The sequence below is a fragment of the Haliotis cracherodii genome, unplaced genomic scaffold (genome assembly GCF_022045235.1).
Source record: "Haliotis cracherodii isolate W230 unplaced genomic scaffold, xgHalCrac1.p SCAF_6, whole genome shotgun sequence".
In the NCBI taxonomy this organism is placed as follows: Eukaryota; Metazoa; Mollusca; class Gastropoda; order Lepetellida; family Haliotidae; genus Haliotis; species Haliotis cracherodii.
The window spans coordinates 55,588,204-55,611,689 of NW_027266319.1; the positions used below are offsets into that span (position 1 = coordinate 55,588,204).

The 23,486-nt window shown below is 42.5% G+C and overlaps 2 protein-coding genes across 2 annotated transcripts; both read right to left on the minus strand.

The window, feature by feature from the left end:
* LOC139445372 (universal stress protein YxiE-like) lies at positions 1 to 6,043 on the minus strand. Its single transcript, XM_071226507.1, has 4 exons — positions 5,926 to 6,043; positions 4,814 to 4,900; positions 3,183 to 3,295; positions 1 to 2,801 (listed from the first exon to the last, which is right to left on the minus strand). Exons 1-4 carry the CDS (start codon positions 5,999 to 6,001, stop codon positions 2,562 to 2,564), a joined length of 516 nt encoding a protein of 171 aa, XP_071082608.1. The 5' UTR covers positions 6,002 to 6,043; the 3' UTR covers positions 1 to 2,561.
* Positions 6,044 to 9,597: 3,554 nt separating this feature from the next.
* On the minus strand, positions 9,598 to 20,499 carry LOC139445141 (universal stress protein YxiE-like). Its single transcript, XM_071226240.1, has 4 exons — positions 20,385 to 20,499; positions 17,133 to 17,213; positions 11,910 to 12,016; positions 9,598 to 10,271 (listed from the first exon to the last, which is right to left on the minus strand). The coding sequence occupies exons 1-4, from the start codon at positions 20,449 to 20,451 to the stop codon at positions 10,059 to 10,061; spliced, it is 468 nt and encodes a 155-aa protein (XP_071082341.1). The 5' UTR covers positions 20,452 to 20,499; the 3' UTR covers positions 9,598 to 10,058.
* Between the last annotated feature and the right edge of the window lie 2,987 nt (positions 20,500 to 23,486).

A 23,486-nucleotide genomic window follows, 5' to 3' on the forward strand; every position in this document is an offset into this window, starting at 1 on the left:
TATACGTGAACATAGGTATAGGTAAAACAGTGATACAATCCATATGGCAGTCGTTCAAGTCAGACCTATTAGGGGATAAATTCGTAATAGAAACAACTACCTGGTGTAAATAAGATATGAGCAAATGTTTAAAAATTACGTCCCGTGGCTCACCAGAGGACTGTTCTGCTAAGCGATGGTTTCTAAGCGTGGACGTATGGTAACCATGACGTTATTGGCAATTGTCATGTTGATGCTATTACGATGGTAGCGCGTGACCACACTGGCCAAATGACCTTGTATAGGGTAGTTCAACAATCTGAGAAACCAGTCAGCGCTGTTGCTGGCACGAGGTCGTGAGCCTACAATTGGTTAGTTAACCTCATTACCTTGGCTATAGAACTACTTTCCTTCGGTAACCGTTCATATTTAGATGGCTCAAATCCAAAGAAGCCTACGCTTCAGTTACTACATGGAAACGTGTTCTTAACGATGAGAAATGATAGAGAAAACACAAAACATTTAAAAACATAAACTCACAAAGCACATACAATTATGAAAAATATTTTAAAAGGAATGAACAAACATGTAACATTTCCATAAAAGGAACCGTTTCGATATATTCACTTGAAAAAATGGACCACCAACTTTGTATTTCCATATGAAATAATTTAGACATTAATCAAAATGAAGTCTATGTCTTTAGATATTTCCAAAAGATCCATTTAACTTCGGGATATATGAATAGTGAGTGAGTGAGTTGGGTTTAACGCCGCTTTTAACAGTATTCCAGTTATATCACGGCGTGTCAGCTTCATGTGGGAGGAAAGCCCGAGTGATGCAGGTCTCAGACGTTTACCACTTCGGTGAAACCCACGAGCACGGGTATGGTGCTGACAAACCTAGAAACATAATCGGGGCGAACCGGGATTCGAACCCACAATCATAAGTTTCTGGCGTGCCCAAGGGATGCAACTCTGCACAGCGAATCGCGGCGCCTTAGACGACTGGGCCACCCGTGCCCCCATATATGAATATATATAATGGTTATACAGGATGTTGTTAGCCTTTTCAGGTATATAATATTGCATCACTTGAAATATACACGTAGTCCTGTGAACTACAGAAGCATGTGCATTCGCGAATAACATTTAGTCAATCAAGACAAGAATATATTCAGTGCTTAAAGAGGGTGAAGGGTATAGAAGAAGAACCACCCAACTCTTAGTATCAGTATTTGGAAGAGACATGCGAACCACGGTGGATCTAGAAATGCCCTCCATCACCAAAAGGTGGGTATCGGTTTCTGGAAAGGGTAGAAGGGTAGAGCACATGATGTGTCATGAAAAGATAACGGTCTGAAAGTCAGGAAATCCGAAAAAGCAAACGCTCGTAATAAATAATTCCTTAAGTTGAAGGAAGCCGACACGTCTACAAAAACAGTGCTTTAACCAAGTACATAAACCTAGATCACAACAACGGAAAACAAGTTTTCGTCTTGCTGCAGATGCATTCAGAGACGTTCAATTTCCAGTGCTTGGTTCAAGGAATATTATATTCATAAATAATCTAACTAAAATCAGATCTTTTGCTCCGATATGACACATCTCCACAGAAGGTCGCGTCAGATCAGCCCGGAGCTAATTTTGACCGCCTAATCGAAACGAAGGATATATGGGTTATTGAGCCAATCGGATGTCAGATTTCTAAAATGATTCTGTTTAATAAAATTTAAAATTTACTTTTCGACTCGATTCGGAAATGTTTTGACAAAGAAATCCACACAGAGAATACATGCCTTCGATGGTACTCTCTACTAGGTGTAGATGCCATGGCGCTCAGAAACGACCGGGTGTATAAAAATGTTCTCAACATCAAAATGCCATGGCCTTTATTATTGGCCGCTTAACTTCATGTCATGTTCATGTCTTAATGCATCGCTCACTCGTACCAAGAGTGCAGAAGCCTCAATGCCGATTGGCTGATTAGGAAGTTCACCTGACGCAACCTCCAATGGAAGGGGTGCCAGATCTTCACAGAGATAGGCTGTATTATATAAACAACATTATCAATACTAGTACATTATCCAGAACACACGCTTGGACTAACTTCAGGAAGTAACCTTGAATAAAGCGTCGACTAGTTTAACAAATAACCAAGTCTACGACAAAGCATCCTCGATAATCTAGTGTAGTATGTCTCCATTCTGCGTTTGACATACTTGGTAGATCTTCAGCAAGTAAGAGGCGACTATGCATGTGGTAAGAGGTGACTAACGGGATCGGGTGGGCAGGCTCGCTGACTTGGTTAATGCATGTCATCGAATCAGTATAGCGTGGGTCGATGCTCATGATATCAATCACTTGATTGTCTGGTCCAAACCCGATTATTAACAGACCGCCGTCATATAGCTGGAATTTTGCTGAGCGCGGCGTTAAACAACAAACAAGCTTTTGACATACACTGGGTAATCGAGGATGACGACCAGATGAACTGCGAAGGTGACTGTGCAAGAACGCCTGCGTGAACATTCCAATTCGATGTGCGTGCTTCGATGTTGAAAACATTCTGTCGTCTCCTCCTCATTTCTGCTTGTGATGGCTATGAAAGTCGTGTTTGGTATAGTGGCCTTTGTGACGGCACACGACAACTGGCACATGCGAGTGGTGGACGATGTAATCGCTGACGCTACCCATTAATGTCCGTCGGACGGTACCCTGTCCGCGACACCCCGTTACAATGAACGCCGCTTTCTCCTCCTCTGCAACCTTCACGATCGCGTGACCCGGGAACCCCGATTCACATCTGACCTTTCCGCTAACCTGTAAATCAAAGTAAATATAAGTCAAGCATAACATGAAATATCAATACCATATATCGGTACACATTCAGCTGAATGTCGTGTTTCGTGAGTTGCCAATCTCCTATCCCCAACTGACCACTCTGCCTGGTTTCAACTACCCGGCGTCTGCCTGAAGCGTAACATATTCTAGCTTTCTTCCTTTAAATAAGTCCCGGCTTTTCCTCACCCCACCTCGATTTTCTACAGCTTCTAAGTCCTTCACATGATTGTTGAAATGCCTTGTCTCCAAAATAGAATCTGCTCGTTTGTGTCACTAAAAACACAGACCAGACACTGGAAAATAACTCTCAAACCTTCTCCACCTAGCCCCAGTCTTTCCTCTCTATCCAAGTCCCCTTACCCCAGCATCCTTTAGCCGCTGCCTAAGACTCTGTATGAGTTCCCTGGCCTTCTTTTCCTCAGCTCGATACATGTCCATCACCAAGTTGCTCGTGGGATCCACAAACTCCGTATCTGGAAACAGGAAGCCACGTGTAATGTGAATTTACAAAGTACATGCACATACTATGTCGCACCTCTTATGGATATTCTAGGGTAAGCTGTGGTCAGTTTTGGCTTGTCAATAACTACAAGATGCTGCACCTGTTCATACATCTTGATACTCGCACGCGAATTCATAGCAGACTTCGTTAGCTTTCAACACGTAGTATCCGTCAGTTGTAATATGTGTGTGATTTTCACATCAGCAAATTACTCTGGTGTCAACGGGCATACATGATGTCGCAAACATCATGGTTTGATATTTTTTTCAGTAAGCTCATCGCCACAAAAATAGTAAATGTCCACATTCGCAGCAACTCTATAGGAATAATACTAGTATCCCCCTCCCTTTCTAGCAGGACACTCTTCTCAATGGCAGCCCCCAAGACAGGAAGCCGCATCTATTAAAGGTCGCTTTCTCCTTGAATGTTACATTGTCACGTTTCAATGCATGCGCAGTGGTTGACATAATGTGCGATCGCAGCGAACCACGATCACCAGCACTGCAGTGTCAGTTTACCCGTTTTGCAAATATTCTTTCTCGTGCAGGTACAGCGCCGTTGAGGACCTTACAATGGAAACGAGACTCTATATAAATCAATTATTATTTTATTTCAGTATCATTTAAATGGCCATGGTTTGTCAACATTTACTCTGATACACGACCCCGGCGTGTTTCATAAGCAGGGTCCAGTGTTTATTCATGAAGCCGTCTCTTTATCCTTATGGTGCTCATCTTCCCGAGGCAAGGGAGTTAACTGACTACAAAAGTCCAGTTTCCACCCTTGCCGAACTATAGGCTGGTGTTATGGAGTTACATTTTGGCTGGACTAACGAGTCTATGCATAGTCCAATCAAAATCGCTCAACGAAATCGAAATCCGGTTCGTAAACTGTTATGCAGATTTCGGTCGATTGCAGGATTTGCAAAGCATGTGCACCGCCAACTCGTTGTCAGCAGATATTTACCTAATCTCTTGATGATTTTAATTAAGATGCTCGCGTGATTTGATACACTTCGCGATGTAAGACACGTTTTATCACAATATAGATCTTTATTATCGATCAGATCGTCTTGACTGGGTGCCGCCGTTTTGTTTGAATCAAAATGATACGTTAGGTGGAATCGGATTGTACATAGGAGAGATGCATAGAAAGGACATAGCTCGTAATAGCCACTGGTGGCGCTACGATCGACCCCAGGAATTCCAGCCTTGTTCGGCAAGGGTGGAAACTGGACTTTTGTAGTCAGTTAACTCCCTTGCCTCGGGAAGATGTATGGTGCTATAGGGGCTATTCACTTAATGGTTCTAAATGGTGATTATTCATACGCTTTTACGAGGCGTTTCGTAGAGGCGGACATCTCGTCTTCAAATTTGATTTTGACCTGGCGTCCACTTGAGACCCGTCAACTAATGCAAAACCGTATGTCTATTGGAGGAAATACGGTGCGTCAATACTTGTAAAGTACTATATTATGCTTTGGACTTACTTGAAGATGTAGTAAAGGCGTTTTGGAATTCAGGGGTGTGGACGAAAATCACGTGATCCGTCTTCCGGTGAGCATTCTCCATGTACCCTGCATAATAAAGATTTTGATTTTACTAATAAAACATTAGTCCGTAATTAAATTATTGTATTAAATCAACACCCTCCTTGGGTATCAACAACGAGGGGCCCTGGATAATGACCCAGGTCACACGTGTATTAATGCATGTTGTACATGTATGTAATGGAAGATAATAATTTATTGATTTAGGTTCGGTAGAAATATTCTGAAACAATAAGTGGGAAAAACTGCCATGAATAAGCCAATTGTTAGAAGGCAGTTCGCTGAAGTGAGCAAGTCGATGGAATTTATCAAAGATTTATGGGTAACATGGATCTTATGAAACGTTACAGCCATCTGTGTCGTCATTACATCAATTTGACATGTACAAGATACGACAGCATCCCAGCTTGCTGTGAACATAATCCCCTTTGAGTTGACGCTGTAATGTTGGCGCACATTGATCGATCCAAAGAACAGCGTAATAATAATATAGGGCCATTAGTATGCACTTGGGGAATGGAATCTGACTCATTATAGTCCTACATAGATTGTCCGTGAATATAGTTTTTATTAAAATCGGTGTATAGAGATGGTATTAAAAATTAATATATTTATGCATGCATAATTCTAAAATATATCTACAGCTATAGCTTCAAATATCGGATCCGTTTCCAGTTTTGTTCACAAAGAGGAATAACAAGTCATGATTGAAACTGTTATACCTATGAAAAGCCGTACATATTACTATGCAACTAATTTGCGCGTTCACAAATATCACATATCTCGGGGAGAAAATTGTATTATCACCGGTATAGCGTCCTTGACCTCACGAGCAAAACACAACTGAACGGCAGTTATTGCTATGCTTCTGGACTGACTGGTTATCAAAACGGATGACGCCGACAGTAGATGAAGATCTATATCTTTTCTAATAAATTTTTCGTACTATATCATTGCTTGAATTCAAGAGCGGTGTGTGGCAACACGCTGCCCATTGACTGACGCAGGAACGATCGATAAGTGAAATTATCAGAAAAAATATTCTAACTTACATTCGAAGGCATACGCCGCGAAATGACTCCCATCCATAGCAACGACCACTGTCCTTTCGTGTAAAGCTTCTGCCATCTTCCCTGTCTTTCGGAAAACAAGATTCTCTGTGGATATTGCGCCGTCACAGGCAAATTCGCAACGATTACTGCGCGAAAATAGGTCGGTTTCATTAAAAAGGTCAGCGGTCATAGTTACCGTTCTTTATCGAATAAATCTGTATCGTGTAGTGATAATTCTTGCTGACTATCTACATACGTATCTTTGATTCAGTAGACAGTTTAAACATTGACAAGGGTTACTTTTAGCATGTTCGGTTCGTACAGACGTAATGATGATATGTAGTTTAAACTATTCTTAAATTAGATGGTGTAGTTGGGACGATTAATGTTTGGGATTATTGTGAAATCCGGTTATCATGCAAGGACATCATATTTGCCATCGTGTACCATTTTTTTTGCTACAGATGACTTTACCTGGTAATCAATATTTGATGATCTATATCGAAACCCATTAATGTACTCTCCTAAATGGTGCAAAATGCATCGCGAATATTTCTCAGCAAATTTCACTCGTCGCTATGTATATGGCTGAAATAATGCTGATGCGACGTTCAATTTTAACTCACTCACTTTCACTACATCAACTAAAGCCACCACACTAAGTCTAGGCCTACTGCTTTTAATTATTTTTTTATTCATAACTTGTTATGGTCGCATTATGTGTGGCGGCGATGTGATTGGTAGCATGTCATCGTACCCCGACGCCGTGGATTGTTACTCATAATATCAATCACTTGATGGAATATTTACAGAATATAGCTGCAATATTGCCGAGTGCGGTGGTAAACAAAGTAAAAGAAAAATCAAACACCACTACAGTTAGCTACTGCTACTGGTATTGCTGCTGTAAGTTGTTTAACGCCGTACACGTCAATTTTAACCCGGATCTTCACGGGTACTTATCCTTGAAGATCCGGGTTAGAATAGGTTTTCAGCAAGTCATGTTTGTCGTAGAAGGCGACTATGCGTGTCGAAAGGGACGACTAACGGGATCGGGTGGTCAGACGCGCTGACTTGGTTGATGCATGTCATCGTATCCCCATTACATAGATCGACGCTCATGATGTTAATCACTGGATTGTCTGACCCAGACTGGACTATTTACAGACTACTATCTTATCAGTCAAATTTTGCTGAGTGCGGCATTTAAAATCAAATTCCCACTGCTTCGTTACTACAACGTCCATCGCTACAGTGATGCTTCGCCTACAACAAAGCCATCTTCTGTTACTACACCTACGACCTCTTCTTCATCGGTATTTACGGTATAAATACAAAAATATAAATATTTAATTGTTGTACTCAACTGTGCACAAGCTATGGCACGCAGCTGTACAAATGTCGAGTGTTTGTGTAAATTGTCGAATGCCATGTTACCGATGCAAGTTCCCGATCGATCGGACACAAAGTCTTTTTGACATTTTGAGTTTGTTCGCATACTAATTATTCTCTCCAGAGAAATTGATAAACATGAGTCGGGAGAGAATATAAAATGAGAAGATAAGCAAGTATCTGTAATGTATTATACATGTACTAACACTATCACGCATACATGTTGTATACCGCTCTGCACCGTGCTCGAAATACCGATATGGACACGTCTGACAAGTGGGAGATGATGACACGTGACCTGACACATTAAGGGTCAACGAAGGTTCATATGGAAGGTGGTTAACTCAATACAAAAAAGTACACGAACTGGACAGGTTATACACATAGAATGTAATTGAACCCGTGACCATGGCTTGCTTTAGGTTTCATTGAGTGAGTGAGCTGTTTTTTGTTCAGTTATTACCCGGAGTCTATTTTTAGTGGGTTGGGTTTATCGCCGCTCTGAGTAGTATTCAGTTATATCACGTCGGCTTCGGTTGCAGTCGGCGAGATGGCTCGGGCGCCATGTTGAGTAGTTTTTTATTCAGCACGGCGGGTTAGATGTCAGGGAGTGTACAAGCTTGGCTTGGTTTTGAGCCTTTTCAATCATTATCTCAGTCATATCACGCGTCTTTGTAATATTCGGATATTTGTTCAATATGTTTTTCACTCTTAATCAAACAAAACGCACCTTGAAAATTCTGGGTCCGGATTTTTTTCATGCTGTGTTTTAATTAAGCGCGACTCACGTGGGAGTCGGTACGCGTAACGACAAGCCAATTTCAATACAATACAGTGTACAACATGTTCAGTGTAACGAATATCGAAAAATCGATTTGCAACCTCTTACACTCGCGACACAATCGATGCAGGTTCGAGCGGCCGATTTGTCCCTTTTGTCGAATTCGATTAATCACTCAGACGAGTCGATATCAGCATATCGATTCACCGGGCCGACCCGTGGGAGTCAGGTTTCAATTGGGTTGAGTTCAGTTGAGTTTTAAGCGCCATTTCAGAGGATCGCCTGACCAACCAGGATATGTCCAAGCACGCGGGTGACCTAGTTGTCAAGGGCCCGTTAACATCCGGGTTAGAATAGTTCTTCAGCAGCCCGGCCCATGCTTGCCGTAACAGGGGACTAACGGAATCAGGTGGTCACGCAGGCTCACTGACTTGCTTGATGTATGTCATCGTATCCCAATAGCGTGGATCGATGTTCATGATAGCAAACCCCGGATTGTCATGTATATGTAACGTGGGACTAAACGTTGAAAATATGTGTTACGCCGAAGACAGCAATGTTGCATCTGTATGTGTGTGACATCCCGCCTAGATTGTCTGGTACAGCTGGAATATTGCTGAGTGGGGCGTCAAACAGCAAAGTTACTAACAACTGAGCACAGGGGATTCCACCCCGCTGGACAACTGTTTGTCTGTTTGTTTGTTGTTTATTTTTTAACGCCATTTTGCTTGCTGCGGTGCACAGTTGCGTCCCTTAGTTTCCCTGATAACGATTCTTGGTTTGACGACAATGCGCATGCTCGTCGTTTTCACCCAAGTGTTAAACGTCAAAGACTGGCGTCACTGGGCTTTTCCCCCACGTCAATCTGACACGCCTCGGGATGACTGGCAAGAACTTCGGCTCCTGAGACGGGGCTCCGACTTGCTTGTTTTATACGCTGATGGCAGAAGTGAACCAGTCGGAAAATTTGACAACAGTGAAGAAAAGAAAATCAAGTCATGAACTAACGTTTTATTTTCTATGTGGATGAGTATCAAGGGGCTTAAATAATTTCCAATGTTTGTTTTTGTTTCTTCTGCTTGTGAAATATATTATTACATTTTACTCTCTGGTCTCCATTTACACAAGCTGGGTATAATTAATTAAGGATGATTATATAGACGAACTATTACAATGGCATGTGTGTCAAACAATATAAATCAATGAAACGTCGATCTACTACAATTCAGTAGTACAATCGACACCGATTATGCAATTTACACTGATGGGAAAAAATAACGGAACACGGTATGTCATGGCATGGTAACATACCCGATCACTGAACTATCTAAGGGGCCGGCCATTGGCTGGTATGTAACGTTTATAACGAACACAGAAGCGTCTATCCATCTGACGCAATGAAACATGTTCCCTTATGTATACAGGCAGGCAGACTGATTATTGTAGTAAAGGTCGATGACGCATAGTAGACTGGGGGGGGGGGGGTGGGGGGGGGGGGCGCTGTTTCATGGTCAAAACCCTGTGCAAACCTAGGGATAGACTTCTTTGTAATTACAGTCAACAGAGTTATGTTTGAACGACTCTGCTGTCCCAGCAAGGTTGATTCAAGACGTCCAAACTCCAATTTGTCTGCTTACTCAAACGTTATCGATCTTGAAGTTGGTGAACTCAATTACAACGTCTATACCCGCACGGACGACTGGAAACCAGATCGTCGAGATTTTCCCTAGATTTCCCAACGTTTCTTTCTGGCATAACATCATCTACTCCACTTAACGACGCTTCAATCGTCTTGAATGTCTTAAGACCCCCACCTACAGACACGATGGCTCTTGTTTTTGTATGGAAAACCATGGACCAGATTGATCACCCGGGTAACCTTGTCGCCAGTCAGAGCAAATCCTAGCCGACGACCAAGGGTATCCGGATGCTGATAGACGCAACCGAGTAGGCCCTTGACCTAGTGTTCATGGGAATGATCCTTCTGACGACACACGAGCACAGGGATGTGGCTGTGATGTATGATGTAGTCGCTGACGCTACCCATGAGGGTGCGGCGAATGGTGCCGTTGCCCCGAGTGCCTGTTATAATGAGACTCGCGCCCTCTTCCTCGGCAACCCGCACCACCACCTCCCCTGGTCGGCCGCTCACGCTCTTCACTTTCCCGCCAATCTGAAAGGGAGATTAAAAACGTTTTATTAATAGTCAGTCGTGATCTGGACAGGAAATGTTCCCGCTATCCTATACTCAATTGGCTGACTGATGGTGTGCCATTGTGACCGAGGGTCATGGATCGTTGTTCATGCCATATCAGGCAATGCATTGCTTGATCCAGTCTCATATAATGTACACGCCGCCCCGATATTACTGTTTCATCAAGAGCGAGCACACGGACAGACAGTTAATCCCCCAATTCCAGGTACATCACAGACAGGCAGACAGCTACCTCACAGGCGGACAGTTGATCCCCAAATCCCAGCTACATCACAGACAGTCAGACAGACAGCTATATCACAGACAGACATACAATATATCCCAATATACCACTTGTAGGCCTTTCTTTCAAGGGGAAGTGTACATACAAAAGTACTTTCACAAAATAAGTGTTAAAATGTTACGCCGAAATGAAACCTTCGTTTTCCGATATAACTAGGACAGAGTTAACCCCCAACACACACACACGCACTTGGATTATGACGTACTGGGTCCTTGTCTGGTCACAAAAGATATCAAGTATCACTTTATGATGAGACAATATGGCACCGGATACATTGTCTGATTCCGAAGTAGTTCTCTTGACCCATCAAGAAATCGTAAAACCATAGCTTATGAACCAACACGAGCCAGTTTCGCGGTATGGAAACGATAAACACGAAGTGGAAACAAAGTGAAGACCCGTATAACACCGAACATAATAGTAGGCTGCGCATCTGAGACGCTAGAATCACACACCTTTACCTACTCCACGTGAAACGGGTCTAATAAGTCTTATGACGTTATTCCTTTATCGATTCGCACCAATGACATCATATTGCAAGGGACATAAGCCATGGTGTGTTTATTATGGGAACCGAACACTCATTATATGTGAAAAATATGACCCGACTTAATGCAAAAAATGAATTAGTTACTCGTGATGTTTGTATTGTTTTGACTATGAAACTACTAGGTAAATACTTTAAATGTTGAACAAGTACAAGAAATATATCTTAATTTCGTGTGAACCACCCCTTTAATCTAGTCCCGACCAGGCAAACCAGAGACTAGAATCATGACCAACGACCCCCGTCATCGGTAAATGGCGACACGCAATCAGTCGAATTAGAGCGGGTGCACACCGACCCCTCTTTTGTTCGCCTGTTACGACCAGCAAAGGGTGCTTGAGACTTTTTCTTGCCCGTTCACCGCCCGTGGGGACCCAAGCAACCTATATGGTACTCGTAAGAGCAGGCAAAATGGATCTGGTGGTCTGGCTCGGTGACTTGGTTTTTTGCATGTCATCGTATCCATTTGCGTGGAACGATGTTCATGATGTCGTTCACTCTATTGTCAGGTTCAGACTCGATCATTTGCAGATCGCCGTCATATAGCTGGAATAATAATATATTCGGAGTCCGGCATTAAAAACAAACAAAAAGATAGCAAGCAAACAAGTAGGAAATATCCTCGACGTGAAGAAATGCCAGTCTGGATCTTATTCAGCATTAAACAACAGGACAAACAAACATACACATAATCAAACACACGAGGTGCGACGGGCATGGTAACTTTGTTGTCTTCTTGTCTATCATTGCATGATGATTTGCCTACCCCAGCGTTCCTGAGCTTCTCCCCAAGGTCGTTGAGCAGCACTTTGATCTTTCTTTCCTCCTCCGCAATGATCTCTGTCACTGCCGTGACGTCGGCCAACACCATCGCTGCAAGCATTAACAAACACATGAGGAGAGGTGAAATGTGTAGTTACGTCGCGCTCAAGATTATCTATACAGTGGGGTGCATTAACGTGTGTGTGCGGCTGCTTGTAAGAGATTTATGTCGGTAATATGGTGCTTGCCCACTGAGATACCTTGCCGAGGTGGCACGGGTGGCCCAGTCGTCTAAGGCGCCGCGATTCGCTGTGCAGAGTTGCCTCCCTTGGGCACGCCAGAAACCTATGATTGTGGGTTCGAATCCCGGTTCGCCCCGATGATGTTTCTAGGTTTGTCAGCACCATACCCGTGCTCGTGGGTTTCACCGAAGTGGTAAACGTCTGAGACCTGCATCACTTCGGGCTTTCCTCATACATTAAGCTGACACGCCGCGATATAACTGGAATAATGTTAAAAGCGGCGCTAAACCCAACTCACTCACTCAATACCTCCGAGACGACTGGTCCTTGTTTTAGCGCCTTAATACCGATTGCCAGGTAGGTAACACCAAGTATCATGATGTTATATAATACGTCTTTTGGTGTGCCGGGGACAGGGGATTGAACCACTGATACTCTGTCCACTACACCACGGCGGTGAGACACACGAAGACATGCGAAACATTGTCATCAGCAGGACTGCACGTAATGCCAACTATGCAAGCCTCAACATTGGTAAGTAAAGTGCCTGGAGTTTGAACATGGCAGATGTCGCAACTCTTTGCGTAGAGTTGTGTCCCTTAGCAACCAGGACCTCAAGCTCCTTCCCAGCGCGTGACACCTTCGTTACACTCTCGGTAACATAGTATAGAGAGCCCCGCGAACGGGCTATTGCTGTGAGGAGCTTGCCAGGACCTGCATTATACCCGTCCTCGTGGGTTTCCCAAAAGTAGTAAACATGGACCTGCGTTAATTTGGCTTTCTCCCTAAATTAAGCGCTGGTAATTAAGACAAAAACGACGAGTGGAAGTTGTTTATCGTCCAATAAAACACTAAAAGGAGAATAAACCATGAGGGGTGCAGCCCCGAGTGGTTTATTCTCCCTGCAGTGTTTTATTGGACGAAAAACAACGACCACGAGACAAGTCCATTTTATGAACAGGGTGATTATATTTGGTCTTCCCCGCATATTCTCACAATCTGTACGTCGACAATCTGTATCTTTTCACCAAATACCCATTGTTATATCTCTCGCACTTTTCGGTGCGATCGTTCGGCCATTGCGTGTATCTACGTTGTCTTGCTACATCTACGGGGAACAACTAACTAGATACCTCCCTCTCATAAATAACGGCGACCAATTTACGACGTCATCAACTTGCGGGGGCATATTCGAATATACAAAAATGCCGTCACGATAGAACAATGTTTTATCGTGAAATGAACCACGCTTCGTTCTTCATTGTTCTTTGTTTTTTATCGCGTAGCTATCTTATATCAAACTATAAGTGTCCTTTACCGCATCATCAGATTTCGAACTCCGAGTACACAGTTCCTGTGCACTCAACTGTATTGGGGATCAAAAGAGCGGTAACACCGGCTGTTGGCGTTTAGTCTACAACTCCGTTGTGGACTGAAATGGATGCCACGTTACTTTGTGATATTTCTTTACAAGATTATTCAAATGTCGATTGATTGACTATGCATCAGTGTTCGACTATATCCATATGGAGATATATATTGACACAGACACGTGGACTAATTAAGACAAGGAATGAACATCATGTAAATGTTGATACTCAATTATCAAATGCCTATCTCCCATCAGCCAGCTGTTGCACCAGGTTCTCAGCTTGCAAATCAGCTGATGCATCTGACTCACGCCATGGACCACCGTCCGCGGTCTATGGAGAAATATCAGATAGCTACGCGATAATTCGCCAATGAAAAACGAAGTAGGGTTAATATCAACAAAAACGTTGTTCTACCATTACGTCATTTCTGGACATTCGAGTGAGTGAGTTGGGTTTAACGCCGCTTTTAACAGCATGCCGAAGTGATGCAGGTCTGAGACGTTTACCACTTCGGTGAAACCCACGAGCACGGGTATGGTGCTTAGAAGCATTATTCGAGGCGAACTGGGATTCGAACCCACAATCATATTTTTCTGGCGTACGCAAGGCCAATTGCACAAAGCGATCTTAGCGCTTAGACTATCGTAAGCCTATGTTAAAGTATGGGAGTTAAGATAATATTAGTGCTAAGATTGCTTTGTGCAAGTTGGCCCTGGACATTCGAACAAACGGTGGCAATGGTGGTTGGGTAGCCTAGTGGTCACGCCGATGACCCGGGTTCGATTTCCCACATGAGTAAAGTGTGAAACCCATTTCTGGTGTCCCCCAGTCGTGATATTACTGGAATATTGCTAAAAGCGGCGTAAAGACAAACTCGCTCACATTCGCTCGCATCATTATGACGTACATCGGACGACACTATTTTTATTTATGCTATCACTGCCACCAGTCAAAGTTCCCCACTACGTTAGGGGGGACAAACACGCTTGGATTTGAACTCGTATCTAACTCACCGTTATGTTTACAAATAAGTGATGACTGTCGTGACACCAAATATTCTTAGACCAGCTTAATTATTTTCTCTGTGTGACAATTTGAATTTCTGTTTCATTTCAGCTGTAAATAGTATAGTAATAATGCAAGGGGTTGAAGTTGGGTGATTTTCCGTTAGTCTGATATCTCGAACCAATCTGATTAAACACACAAAACATAAATTCTGCCTGCAGTTGTTTATTGTACGATAAACAACCCCCGTCGTCCTATTTCTTAAATAAAGAATCTGAATCTGACAGTGGGCCTTGCAGAGTAAGTGAGTGAGTCACTGGGTAAATGAGTGAATCACGGAGAGCACGAGTTGGCCACGTGTGAGTGAGGTACGTCTCACTCAGCATTTGTTTGTTTGTTGTTTAACGCCATCACTCAACAATATTCCACCTATATGACGACGGTCTGTAAGTAATCGAGTATGGAAAACTTACAACTTTATGGATAACAACTGCTTTATTGCATATAGCGACGTTTCGAAGTAGATTCTTACACCGTTGACAAACTTGATAACGTTGTAAGAATCTACATCGAAACGTCGCTATTTGAAATAAACCAGAAGTTGTTATCCATAGACCCGTACGAATTTCTTACTTATTTGCCAACTTCTAGAATGCCTATCAAACAGTTTGTAAATAATCGAGTCTGGACCAGACAATCCAGTGATTAACGCAACGAGCAATTTGGGTTCGATGTGCCTCAACCAAGTCAGTTAGCCTGACCACCCGGTCCCGTCCCTCCCTTGGACGCTGGTCACATCGTGCTACATGATATCACGAGATCTAGAAGCCAATATTTATTGCCACAAAATGCCCTGTCTATGACAGTGTATCGTTAAGGCCTATTGTGTCAGAGAGTTATGTAACTAAAAGTTCATATCACGGCCCCCAGATGTGTTAAGTAACTACTCTGAGTAATAACTTCATGTACAAATCTCCATAGTAGATTCGGTGGTGGGGGAGCGGAGGCATATGTTGATGTGTATAGTGAGTAAATGAGTTGGGTTTAACGCCGGTTTTAACAGTATTCCAGGTATATCACGGCATGTCAGCTTAATGTGGGAGGAAAGCCCGAAATGATGCAGGTTTAGACGTTTACCACTTTGGGGAATCTCAAGAACTTCGAACCCTGCCATAGGTTTCTGGCGTGCCCAAGGGACGCAACACTGCACAGTGATTTGCAAGTTTGAAGACTTTGGCTGATAGTTAGTCCCAGAAATACAGTTGTCCTATTTAACAAAATCTATATCATCTTATAAGTCTTAGAGCTGAGGCAATCTAGACTTGCCAAATCATTCTAGACTTGAGTTGGTCTGCTTTTTTAATTTATTCTCTAGGGTCTTGGAGACCGACTTTTGACAAATGGGCCACCCATGTCCCCAGTAGACAACTATACACTTGTGTAGAGAACTCTTGGTGACTTGTTTTCAACAAATATAACAATTATTTGATTAACTTCGGGCTCACAAACGAAAATCGTTTCCCGAATTATGAGCTGTCTTTTAAGTGCACCCTCCCGCCTTTTCCAAAATGTTGTACACCCAGCTTCGTATTTGAAGGATATAATCATCGCACCAAGAAAAGGCGCACGAACAGTATCCACATCTTCTCATCTTCTGTGGAGAGCAGATGGTATGGGGTTCGATCCCCGGCCGCGTCATACCAAAATGATGTTAAAATACGGTACTGTGGCATGGTATCTCAATGGGATAGCACGTGCAGGCACACATACGTGCAATGATCTTGGACGTGACGTTAAACCCAATTTCACCTCACCTCAACCTCCTGTTATACTCACTTTTGTACTGTCTTTCCCGTGAGTACTATTACGTAAACTGTGTATCTTGATTGGTGAATTTTGAACATATGAGTGAGTGAGTATGGTTTTACGCCGCTTTTAGCAATATTCCAGCAATATCACGGCGGGGGACACCAGAAATGGGCTTCACACATTGTACACATGTCGGGAATCGAACCCGGGTCTTCGGCGTGACGAGCGAACGCTTTAACCACTAGGCTACCCGACCGCCCCTTTGAACATATGAAAGGGTAGGTGTATTTAAAGGAAATATATAACATAATCCCTGTTAAATTCTTATTTGATATATCGCTTTGGTACCACCCTTGTTGTATCCTTCACGACCCGTGAAGATCCGGGGTAGAATGTATCATCAGCAACCCATGCTTGCCGTAAAAGGCGACTATTTTGTTTTGTAAGAGGCGACTAACGGGATCGGATGGTTAGGCTCGCTGACTTGGTTGAAGCATGTCATAGATCCCAATTACGTGTATCGATGCTCATCATATCAATCACTGGATTGTCTGGTCCAGACTCGATTAATTATAGACCGCCGTCATATAGCTGAATATTGCTCAGTGCGGCGTAAAACAACAAACCACCAACAACAATGTATTGTTCACACGGTCCCCATGCTAATAACAAGAGTGGCATGGTTAAGCTGGAGTTAGGGCATATCGAGGGTAAACCCTTGCATAATTGTGTAATAAACAATTGATGACAAACACAATGACCGGCATGTGACCCCCGGGTTGTAAGATGAATACTCACGTGCTTGCATGATGGCGTGGTACTCCGGACAGTGGACAATAATCACGTGATCATTGGTCTTATGGATGTTCTTCATATACCCTGAAATCAGACATACATTAGCTTAAGGGGGACATCCTCAGTCTGATAGCTATCCAGACAATGCAGTGCGTGACGCGCTAAAGTGAACATTGCCCCTGCGTAATTAGTGTCCTCGTTAGTCTGTCTTACAGACCCTGAAACAGATATATCCAATAAAGCCCATGCGAGTCTATGATACTAGGCAAGTCTCGATTACTGCAGTATCAAGCTGAAGATGATGTCTCTTTGCTCCTTTTATTATATCTTATAACTTTAATTTAACAACTGAAAAGAAAGCTATTAATTCCCCGAGTCTAGTACCCCTTCAAGGCGATGTTTTCAATAACATTTTCTGTGATTGCATGGAGCTGAATTTAGTGAAGCAGTTTAAAAAATAGATTTAACAACGAAACAAAAATGCATTTTTAACACCGACATGAAAATAACTAACATTTCTAAATTGTATTTGAATTGGTTTATTTTGCAAACATCTAAGCAATAGGTAGGCGAGGAAGTCAATAGCAATACGCGTACTAGATACAAGGGACAGACGAGGTAATTAATGCCGTCTTGAACAATTACATCACGTCGTTTGAAGTGTCACGAATATCCGAAGTGATGCAGTTTTTAGACGTTCACCACTTTGCTGAAACCCAAGAGCACGGGAATGGTGTGGACAAACCTGGCAGCATAATCATGACGAACTGGGATTCAAACCCAGGATCACAGGTAAAAGGGATTGCTTTCTTTCTTTGCTTGTTGTTTAACGCCAGGCTCAGCAATATTCCAGCTATATGACGGCGGTCTGTAAATAATCGAGTCAGGACCAGACAATCCAGTGACTAGCATTATGAGCATCGACCTACGCAGTTTGGATACGATATCATGCATCAGCCAAGTCAGCGAGCCTGACCAACCGATCCAGATAGTCGCCTCTCACGACAACCCTAGTCGCCTGACACTGTAAGCATGGGTTGCTGAAGACCTATACTAATGAAGACCTATACTAATGAAGACCTATACTAACCCGGATAAAAGGGACTGCGGCGTTTTAGACGACTAGGTCACTCAGAGAGGATCGGTGTATGGCTGATTAATGGGCTCACGTGGGTGTGAAAAGAGGGCTACCACGTAAATTGTGGATGCCTTGTACCCAATATGTAATCTGCATGTATGTGCTGTTCACATTTCAGGACCAGCAATGATAAGATACATAGGTCGCAGAGTTTGAACCACACATCTCTTGTAACGGTCAACGATAACATGTGGACAGTTGTGTTGTTAAAGTATACATGTAATTAAACAAAGGCTTATCAGTGGATCAGACTTTCATATATTATATATTATTATTTTCTTCTTTTTTGTCGGGAACATGTTTACTCAACAGTTTAAATATTTTGGGTATAACCACTTATGAGCGTGAGTCCAGGTCACCCCTCCAAGCACTGTACTTGTGTTGAGTACTCTGTGATATTACAGACTTCACTCTTACGAGGTTGGCTTGAGAGTCCACTTGTTGACAGTCGCAGTGTGCACGCTTATCTTTAATATGACACGTATCTCGCGTCTAGGGTCACATAACACATAATCTGTTTTCAGGTACATGTTCAGAGATAAATGTGTGTGTGTATGTCGCTTGAACATGACCCGGTTTTCGAATTGTTAAGTCCACATGTACTTTAAGTTGTGTTGACCCGTGGGGATCCGGGTTAAAACAGGTCTTCAGCATGCCATGCTTGCCCTAAAAGGCGACTATGCATGTCGTAAGAGAAGACTAACGGGAACGGGTGGTCAGGTTCGTTGACCTGGTTGGTGCATGTCATAGATCCTAGTTGCGTGGATCGATGCTCATGATTTCAATCACCGGATTGTCTGGTCCAGACTCGATTATTTACAGACCGCCGTCATATAGCTGGAATATTGCTGAGCGTGGCGTAAAACAACAAACAAACAACAATAAAGTTGTGTTATTGTTTTTATGTGATGGATCCCATTACTGACGTCTTCCGTAAGAATAAACCCCGGTGGTCCGGTCTCCGGGTTAAGCACCCCAAGCACCCCGTGTCCACTGTACGACACGACTCACTGAATCGGGTTACCAGGCTTGGTGACATGGTTGATTGTGTGTCAAGTACCAGCGAGACGTTGCTCATGATATCAATGACTGGATTGTCTGACCTCACCGCCATATAGCTGGAATACTGCTGGGTGCAGCGTTTAACAACAAACAAATATATAAAACGTCAACGCCAGAGAATAACCAGTCTCGATTATCCGACGAAACAGATTCCATTGGGCGTGAAAGGTAAAATAGTGTTGAATATTAAAAGAATGGATCACTGAAAATCAGTGATGACACCAGGTGTTCGGGAAGAGGGCAAGCATGCGCTGCCTTACCGAGAACATCCGCCACTTATGTAAGAATAGACCTGATAATCTTTTTAAATATACTCGACGTGAAAGGATACAAGTGTGGGATGTATTCGCACTTGGAAGATCGGAAATAGTCTAAACACTAAAGTCCAATAATGTTTGCAACTTCAATATAAGACCAAGTCGCTGAATATATTTTTCAATATAATCTCCATTCACCTCAGTACACTTATTCCATTTGTCCTTCAAGCTTTTAATACCACTTTTATAGAAAGATGGAGATTATATTGAAAAATATAAGTGCAAAAGATATTCTGCGACTTGGTCTTATATCGAAGTTGCAAAACTTACTGAACGCCCCTCGTATGTCAGGCTCGCTGGTACATTCAAACTACTAGTATTTCAACTGATGATCAATACAAACGTTTGAGTCACAGATGTTACGTATATAATTGCCACAGATGTTACGTATATAATTGCCAAATGCATTCTTCTACATTTTCAAAATAGACAGTTTATAATATGGTTGGGCATTGTAAGCCTGAAAATGAAAAGTCGATGAAAATAATAAACGTGACAGTCGATGAAAATGATAAAAGTGACAGTCGATGAAAATGATAAAAGTGCCCGATCGCTTTGTTTTAACGCAATGCTTCGATATCTATTGCATGGTAAGGTGCATAGCGCAAGGACAGTGTGTGTTGTGTTACACACAGCTGTGTCTACTAACACGCACATGTTGACGTTATACACTGTTTCATCTTCCCGCATTATAACACGGGCTTGAATATACATGCATATAAACATGTCATTACTTACAATCAAATGCGTACGTGGAATGGTCGCTCCCATCCATTGCAAGGACGACATTCCGTGGTGAAGTCATGCTGGTTTAAAGTTGAATCTACAATATTTCTGAGAGGGCTGAGATACGAGGTTAGAGGTTACAGGTTACAGGTCACCTACTGAGAGATATGGCGCTCACTCCAGGCCTTGCGGCATTGTTGATAAGCGGTTTGAACTTGTCACTGGCCATTTGTTTATGGTCTGAGTAATATTATGCAATGTCGTGAAATGGTCAGGTTATGACAGCTCTTGGGTTGACTTTTCTACCTATAGGGTATAATTCATGCAACCTTTCTTATGATAATGCAAATTCGAAAAAAAGAATTGATTTCACTGGAACCTGGTAATTCGACATTCTCGGCGTTGATTTTCAGATGGTTATTATAATGAACTTGTCCGTATTGTATTAAACTCGACATGAATACTCCTAGCGCGGGATATGGGGTGTCAGGTGTGTTTGCATAGCAGATGGTCCCGGGAAATCCAGGGATAGCAGGAAAGTGACCATGCCCCCCCCCCCCCCCCAAACCCCAGGAGGAGGAGTACGTGTGATGTGAGGAGATCACGGTATTAATTTGTATGACCCTCGCAATGTCCCCGGCTCTGAATTAAGATAGCGTGCTGACTGCGGACAAAGTAAACCTGGGAGTGCGGTGGACGGAGATAAAATTACCGCTGGTGCGTAGCTGCGTATGATAATTTCGTGGGGATGAATGACTACGTGTGGTGGCATATAATCTTCTTCATCTTCTTCATCATCATCATCATCATCATCATCATCATCTCCATCATTGCAATTAAATATATTTACTATGCTTTTATGGTTATAGTTGTGGAAATATTTTTAGCATTATCATCATCAGTGGTAATAGAAATGTGACATTGTTTTTATCAATTTCTCTAATAATATCTGATACCGATTAACACGGTGTTAGAATAAAGTAAAGATATGTGTGACAAGTGTTAATTTATAAATACCTATCGTGCTGACTGTGGACAAAGAAAAAGTAAGGCGTATGTGAACCTGGGAGAACGGCGGACTACGTGGGTATGAATGAAAACGTGACATCACATGTAGAGGCACATCATCATCATCATCATCGTCGTCGTCGTTGTCATCATCATCATCATCATCATCATCACAATTTCATGTATTTACTATATGGTTACAGTTGTGGAATTAGAGAATGATGTTTTTATCAATTTCACTAATAATGTCTGAGACTGCTGAGACCCTGTAAGAATACAGTAAAGATATATGTGGCAAGTGTTAAATACCTTCCACTCTGTACAGACATATAACCTAATGCCAGACCGTCGTAAACATACACATTACATCTTGACCACAAACTTATTTACCCTGTGGTCTGATGTTATTTTCTAGAAGAGAAATGCTACCATGATACAAATCCTCGTTCCAAATAGGTCACTATATCTACTGGCATTGCGTCGCTTTTCCACACTCTTACACGAGGAAGTCCAGAGACCATAAGTTGATACATGTCTATAGTGAGTGGGTGACTATTGTTTAACGCCGCATCAACAATCATGCAGCTATTCTCAGCGCAAAAGTGAGTGTACAGTAGTTTAGTATGCATTGTCTATGAGTGAGTGAGTGGGTTGGGTTTAATGCAAGAACGGGCAAGGTGCCAAACAAACCAAGAAACATAATCAGGGCGAACCGGGATTCGAACCCACAATCATAGGTTTCTGGCGTGCCCAAGGGACGGAACTCTGCTCAGCAAATCGCGGCGCCTTAAACGATTGGGCCATCCGTGCCCACTCATTGTCTATGAGATTGTCTACATTGTATGAGTGAGTGAATATGGTTTTACATCAACTTTTGGGAATATTCCTGTACTATCACTGCGGCGGACAAACGGCTTCACGCATTGTTCCCATGTGGAGAATCGAAACCATGCCATTGTCGCGACGACCGAACGCTTTAACCACAATGCTACCACACCGCCCTTCTAAGATGTGTGACCAAGTCCTTGCATCAGGTGACCTTGACCGTGTATATGTAGGGTTTCCGGCGTAGAAGAAATCTGATAGATGTGAACACCATATGTCGCCCATATCTGTGACTGTGAATAACCTGATTCTCAAGAATGAAATATCAATATTTATTGGACGGATACGTCTACGATGGTCACATGACACATGGATTTTCTACATGACACGTGTGCTGGAAACACGTAGATACATCACAAGAAGAAACACGTGGAAACATCACAAGAAGAAACACGTAGATACATCACAAGAAGAAACACGTAGATACATCACAAGAAGAAACACGTAGATACACCACAAGAAGAAACATGTAGATACATCACAACAAGAAACACGTAGATACATCACAAGAAGAAACACGTAGATACATCACAACAAGAAACACGTAGATACACCACAAGAAGAAACACGTAGAAACATCATCACAAGAAGAAACACGTAGAAACATCATCACAAGAAGAAACACGTAAAAACATCACAAGAAGAAACACGTAGATACATCACAAGAAGAAACACGTAGATACACCACAAGAAGAAACACGTAGATACATTACAAGAAGAAACACTTAGATACATCACAAGAAGAAACACGTGGATACATCACAAGAAGAAACACGTGGATACATCACAAGAAGAAACACGTGGATACATCACAAGAAGAAACACGTAAATGCATCACAAGAAGAAACACGTAGATACGCACTGTATTTTTCCTATTCCTAGTTCGAGTTAAGAGCTTCACCTAAAAGATATTATTACACGCTAATCTTCATGTTTTCCCGATGCTTATGCTTTCCCTCTGTGATACTGACGTAGATATGTCACGGGAAGAAACGGGTAGATACCCGCAAGAAGAAACAAGAAAAATGTAGACGTGCACATTACGAAACAAGTAGATACGTCTCAAGAAATAACACGAAGATACGCATAAGAAGAAATAGGTAGGTACATTTCATGAAGACACACGTACATACGCAGTGTGCTTCCCATAATCTATCTCAGTGCTTTGCCTAAATTATTATGCTACATGCTAATATTCGTGCTTTCCCAACACTTATCTCT

Excerpts from the sequence above, each read along its gene's own strand:
- LOC139445372 (XM_071226507.1), bottom strand. The coding sequence starts at position 6,001 with ATGGCAGAAGCTTTACACGAAAGGACAGTGGTCGTTGCTATGGATGGG. Across the intron at positions 3,296-4,813 it reads CGCCTTTACTACATCTTCAA|ATACGGAGTTTGTGGATCCC; the intron begins GTAAGTCCAAAG and ends TCCTGTTTCCAG. Across the intron at positions 2,802-3,182 it reads AGCGGCTAAAGGATGCTGGG|GTTAGCGGAAAGGTCAGATG; the intron begins GTAAGGGGACTT and ends TTTGATTTACAG.
- LOC139445141 (XM_071226240.1), bottom strand. The coding sequence starts at position 20,451 with ATGACTTCACCACGGAATGTCGTCCTTGCAATGGATGGGAGCGACCAT. Across the intron at positions 17,214-20,384 it reads TTCCACGTACGCATTTGATT|GGTATATGAAGAACATCCAT; the intron begins GTAAGTAATGAC and ends GTCTGATTTCAG. Across the intron at positions 12,017-17,132 it reads CCACGCCATCATGCAAGCAC|CGATGGTGTTGGCCGACGTC; the intron begins GTGAGTATTCAT and ends TAATGCTTGCAG.